Source organism: Pinus tabuliformis, chromosome X (genome assembly GCF_031772625.1).
Source record: "Pinus tabuliformis cultivar Carrire ecotype Pingquan chromosome X, CPIR1, whole genome shotgun sequence".
Lineage (NCBI taxonomy): Eukaryota > Viridiplantae > Streptophyta > Pinopsida > Pinales > Pinaceae > Pinus > Pinus tabuliformis.
In genome coordinates, this window is record NC_142308.1 from 1439416107 (window position 1) to 1439421925 (window position 5819).

The window sequence follows — 5819 nt, forward strand, 5'->3', positions numbered from 1 at the left end:
ATTGACTAGGAGGGAAAAAAGGGGGTAGTAATGAGTTGCATCACCCATTGATTCCATTGAGTGCGAAAACAAAAACCCCGAAGGATGCTTTCAATGTAATTCCAGCTTAGTTTGTCGAAAGCTTTCGACATGTCTAACTTTAGCAACATGCCAAGATTGTTGAGAGATTTGACAGAGTGAATGAGCTCATGGCCTAAAATGATGTCATTAAGGATTGTCCTTCCTTCAACATAGTGAGATTGTTAAGGGGAGATGAGAAGGGTGGGAGCGATTTGAGCCCCTTGGCTATGCTTTTGGATGTTATTTTCTAGAAGACATTGAATAATGTTATAGGTCTATAGTTACCTGGAGAAGTCCCATTGTCCTCCTTAGAAATGAGGGTGAGGAAGGTAGCGTTGAGGTCCTAGAGAATGAATCTCATAGTTGTTGACTCTTCCACAATGTCATGTACCTCATTACCTAGAAAGTGCTAGAATTTCGTGAATAAGGACATTGTGAGGCCTCCAAGTGCTAGGGCTTTATTATCCGCCATTTGAGAAAGGGCTTCTTGGACTTCAACTTTTGAGATGGGTCTCATAAGAGCTGCATTGTGATCATGAGTGACTACTCAAGGGATCTTGGTTGTAATTTTAGATATTTATTCCCTTCTCTATATGGGAGGCTCTTGCAGCATGCGGGAGAAGTGGTTTACCAACTCTTGTTCAATCTCCTACCGTGCCTCCACTGTGGCACTTGATTTCTTTTTGAGGAGGGAGATCTTATTGTTGGCTCTATGTTGGATAGTAGATCTATGGAAAAAGGAGGTGTTACGACTTCCTTCTTTGAGCCAGTGGATTCTGGATTTTTGTTTCAAGTAGATTTCATCGTGATTATATTGTTCCACAATTTGATGGGAGAGGTGGGTTTATTGAGTGTTGGTGCATGTAAAATTTGAGGGGCTAATATTAATAGGTGGGCTAATATTCCATGCTTTTTCCAAAAAGAAGATTCACCAATATCCATTCTTCTAAAAATAAATTCGCCAAAATTTTAGTATAAAATTATTTTACCTTGAAAATAATCAACATTATATATTGTATAATATAAAATAATTAGGAATCTAAACATTTTTATAAAATTATCATCACAAATTTCAAAATTTCAATATTAGGGACTAGTAGGATTCGACAAGGTTACTAAACATTGAGATAAACTTCCATCCTTCAAATTTTCCCTATTTTAGTGGCTTTGGAGTAGACGTGGAGAATTATTTCTCATTGTAGAGAAGCCAATGGATTTTTCAAGAGCTTCTTGCTCATTAAATATGGTTTCGAAATATGTTCATTTTTAATGTGCCTTGGACAAGTGGTTTCCCATGGGTTACTTTCTACCAAGGGAAAAGTGTGTAAAATAATTCTTTTCCTAAGTGTGACTTTCTAAAGTGAAAGTGATTTTATAAGTGGTAAAGTCAATGTTAAATTATAAAGTGAAAAGTGACTTTAGACATAAGGTACAATGTGCGCACTTTATTTAATGGGTTAGTTAAAAAATAGAAAGTGAGAATTAAATGCACATTTATTTTGATCCCTTGCTGTAAATGAATTTGAGCCATTACATCTTGAGGTTTCCCAAACGTCATTTAGGCAAACATAAGGGGCAAAAGAAAAGAGATATTGCATTCATTCTTCATGAGCAGATTGGAGAAAGGAGGCTGAGAGCTGTTGAAAAGTTCTGAAGGAGAAATTTGCTGCAGCAAACTGAAGGAGTCATTTATGGGCAAAGATGGGCACATAAATCAAGGAATAGAAGACATAAGAAGGTATAGTATGAACAACATTTAATGTTGTGAGCTGGATACCATTCCAGAGAAGTTTTTGAGAAAAAAAAATTGAAAACCTCGTACAGTCCGTACTGTGGTACAAATTCCGTACAGTACAGTTTGTACAATCTGTATCCATACAGTACATATGTTCAGCCTCAAGCGTGCATGGAAATCAAGGCAAAGAGAGCACATTTTCAAGGAATTTTGCGCTGAAGAGACAAGTTGTATTTTGTTGTTTTGTTTTGTTTACAAATGTATTTTTCCTAAACTTGAAAGATAAATAAGTTTGAAGTGCTCTCTAATAGGTTTTCCCTGGAGAACATTGAAGGGGTTTTTCCCGGGTCTAAGTTGACCAAAAACTTGTGTGTATTTCTATGTGTGTTGCTGGTCTGTTTATGTCCATATTTATTTTCAACATGTGTTGACAATCCCATGTGTTTTAATCTGAAAATTTTATTTCCAAAATTATATATGTTGAATATATGTTTATGGGAAAGGGCATTTAACTGAATGGGAGTGATAAGGTTAAATTAAAACCAAGTTGGGATTGTAGGAAACTTTTTACTCAACAAATTTCAACAAAATCTTTTATGTTCCTTTTAACAGATGCAAAGCTTGATTTGTTTGAGTTTCTGCTAGAAGAAAAACATTTTGGAGCGTTGGAAGAGGCTCATCACTTTCCACCAATGCTCAATTTTGGAGATGATGTTGCGGTCAATGAGCCATAATTGCTCGAACTTAAAGGGTTTCCTCATAGGTTTGTCATGGGTTTTACAAGACTGGGCAACGGGCCAATGGTTTGAGCCAGAGTAGGGGAGAATAACAGCAGAGAGCTCATATCATGAGACCATAAGAACCTCAGAGAGTAAGAATCTATGAAGATAGGTGGAAATTTAAGTTGGCCCGCCTCGTTTGTTGTTCCAGATATAAGGCCCATTGGCAGATTTGATGTCAATTAAGTTAAAGTCCTGAATGAGAGTTGAGGAAAGCTCAATGTCTTGATCTAGTTGTCTGCACCGTCATTTTCTCTGCTGAAGAGAGGTGATAATGTTGAAGTCTCCTCCTATGATCCAATTAGAGGGGTTAAGATGATTCTTTATGTAGTATAGGTGGTCAAGCATTGCATGTTTTATGGAAGTGACCTGAGGCCCGTATAGATTAGAGAGAGTACCTTGAAGGTTGGTTCATAAGAGGAGGAAAGATTAGGAAATAATATTTTAAAATATTAATTTAATTATGAATAATTATTAAATGAATTGTAGAGATTGAATGTCCGCAAAATGTTGGAGAATATTCTTAGTAGTATACACAAACCAAAGATTGAGATTTATCGTCACAGCAATTATGCCTCTTTTTTCTTGTTAATAAAATTGATTAATTGAAATATATATATATATGATGTGAACAAGTGTCATTTAAAGTGATTTATAGTTTTTTAAGCATATGGTATTGATAAGCCATGATATTGATACATAATATTATAAATTAGAATTCTTTATGGTAAAATGAGAAAAATTTCCAAGACAAAAATATTTTTTGATTTTTTTTTAATTAATTATAAAAATAATTTAAATATAATTATAATTTAATTAATTTCTATAAATTTCTTTTACTATAACCCTGTAAAAAAATTATAAACCCAATTTTCTTATACGTATTATGCACTAATACCTATTATCCTGTTTAGCGACCATTTAGTTTCACATTTAATTTGTTTTATCGAGTATGCAAAATCTATTAACAAGATTAAAGTTTCTGTAAAATACTATCCAAGAGAGAATAATGCTCTTTTCCACAAGAAGGAAAGCAGGCGAAATTTTAAATTTCTATGAATTTGTGCCATTAAAACATTAATGTGATTCAGATGCTGAACTCCTACAAATAACCGTTAAAATGAGAGGAAATACAAAATTAATACAAAATCCCACTCAAACAAAATTCCAATACGCCGCGACCAACGTCTATATACATTTTGAATTCCTTTTTTTGCTTTCTTCTCTCACATTTAATTCCTATGAAACAGCTCCGCATTCACCGGTTCCTGGCTCTTTCATATTGCAGAGACAGATGCCGGGTTAGCAATAAACGTTGGCGTGACGTCACCCGCCATGATTACAACTATTTGTTCCTCTTCTTCCGGTGAATGTTCAGACGGCATTCTATTTTTCATCGTCTCATATTTGTCGCCATGCTCAACATCTGATTCGAGATTCTGCTCTGATCCCATATTTTCTTCTGAAATTGAATTTGAAGCACAGGAAGCCTTCACAAAGGAACACACCAGAATGATAAAAGAAAAAGCAGTCAATGCGATCAGGAAACCCACTCCACCCAGCAGGAATGGAACTGGTGACCTCCACGCTGAAGGTGCAGTCACATTGGAAGTCGCTGTAATATTTCTCATATCTATGCAATGCCCCCAAACCTAATTTCTTGAATAGAATGTTGATTCTAGAAAAATGTGCGAGATATATATATATCCATATGGGCGGCCGGTAACTATTAATCCCTCTAGCAGTGCCGAATCTTGGAAAAGCCATTATGATGTGTAGATATAAAATTGTAATTGGGCACGCCATATATTCCTTTGTCCGCAATTTTCATTAAATAACTATATGGGAAGAAGACAATATATCTTTTTGGATATGCAACTTTCGTATGACGCAAAACTATTCCTGAGAAACCGTTAAAAAGAACAATAAATTTGTTTATTAATAGATTATAAGATAATTCCATCTACAAGAATAACTTTAATCACACCAATAATTTCAGTCTTGTCTGTTTCAAGAAGCTTCAGTGCAGTTTTTTTCTGCATCATGGAAAACTTAACTTAGAAATATTTTTGTCCAATCTGTTATAAGCTTCTGACAGTACCGATGCTCTTGTGGCCGGCATTATTATATTTTCATCAACCGCACTCTGTGGCCCTCGGCATTATTATATTTTGTCTGATAGGCTACTAAAAAGCAAATAGTGCTTGTGGTATAGTATCCCATCGGACTTGTCTCTGTTAGTGCACCGTTAGCTGGCTGGTTTCCATTGGTGCGTATTAAACGGAGGGTTATACCTTTCCTGTGTTCAAACTATCGTCAATCTGCAAATAAGCTATGAATTAGGATCGTTTCTATTTTTTTCTTTTGAATAACAACATTTATCCTAATTAAATTCCAAACCGGTTTCGAAGGTTTAACGTTTATAATCATTATTTAAGAAAATATATGTTAAATATTTTATTTAATATATATAATTTCATTAAGTTATCGTCAACCACACAATATCTATGAAAACTTCCAAAACAAAATCAAACCACCCTTCTCGATCAAGTGACCTTGCTACAACAAGTGAGTCGTATTCCAATCTAAATCCCGGAATAAGAAGTAAAGGAAACACATGCCTGTTCATATAATTATTTTGGAATGGGACTTAATTTTAAATCCCGGGGTAAAAAGTAAAGGAAACACATGCCTGTTCATATAATTATTTTGGAATGGGACTTAATTTTACAGGTGCATTCTAACTCCTTCAATGTGTTACTTCTTCTTTCTTTCCTTTGTTTCTAAATCCCGGGGTAAAAAGTAAAGGAAACACATGCCTGTTCATATAATTATTTTGGAATGGGACTTAATTTTACAGGTGCATTCTAACTGCTTTAATGTGTTACTTCTTCTTTCTTTCCTTTATTTTTTTGTCTTTGTGATAATAGATTTTTAGCTAGCTCTTTATTTTTAAAATATATTTTTCACCTTATTTACTAAATGACTCTGGCACTATGTAAATGTTATATCTTTGATTATGATGGTAATTAATATTGGTTGGATTTCTAGTAAAGTTGAAAAAACTAAATCTTAAAAAATGAAATGTTTCAGAAATGTAATTATCATGAATTAAGTTAAAAACTTAACTTTACTGATTTCCATTAAATTTCCAAGGTATTTTGTCGTTTAAATATATATTAATTTTGGAATAAGTTTTCTAAAATATCTATTTTGAAAAAAAAAATTACTAGTAGTCTAGATTT

At 33.9% G+C, this 5819-nt stretch overlaps 1 protein-coding gene across 1 annotated transcript; it reads right to left on the reverse strand.

The window, feature by feature from the left end:
- Positions 1-3851: 3851 nt before the first annotated feature.
- LOC149145432 (protein GLUTAMINE DUMPER 2-like) lies at positions 3852-4205 on the reverse strand. The gene has a single exon (XM_089452446.1). The coding sequence runs from the start codon at positions 4203-4205 to the stop codon at positions 3852-3854; it is 354 nt and encodes a 117-aa protein (XP_089308572.1).
- Between the last annotated feature and the right edge of the window lie 1614 nt (positions 4206-5819).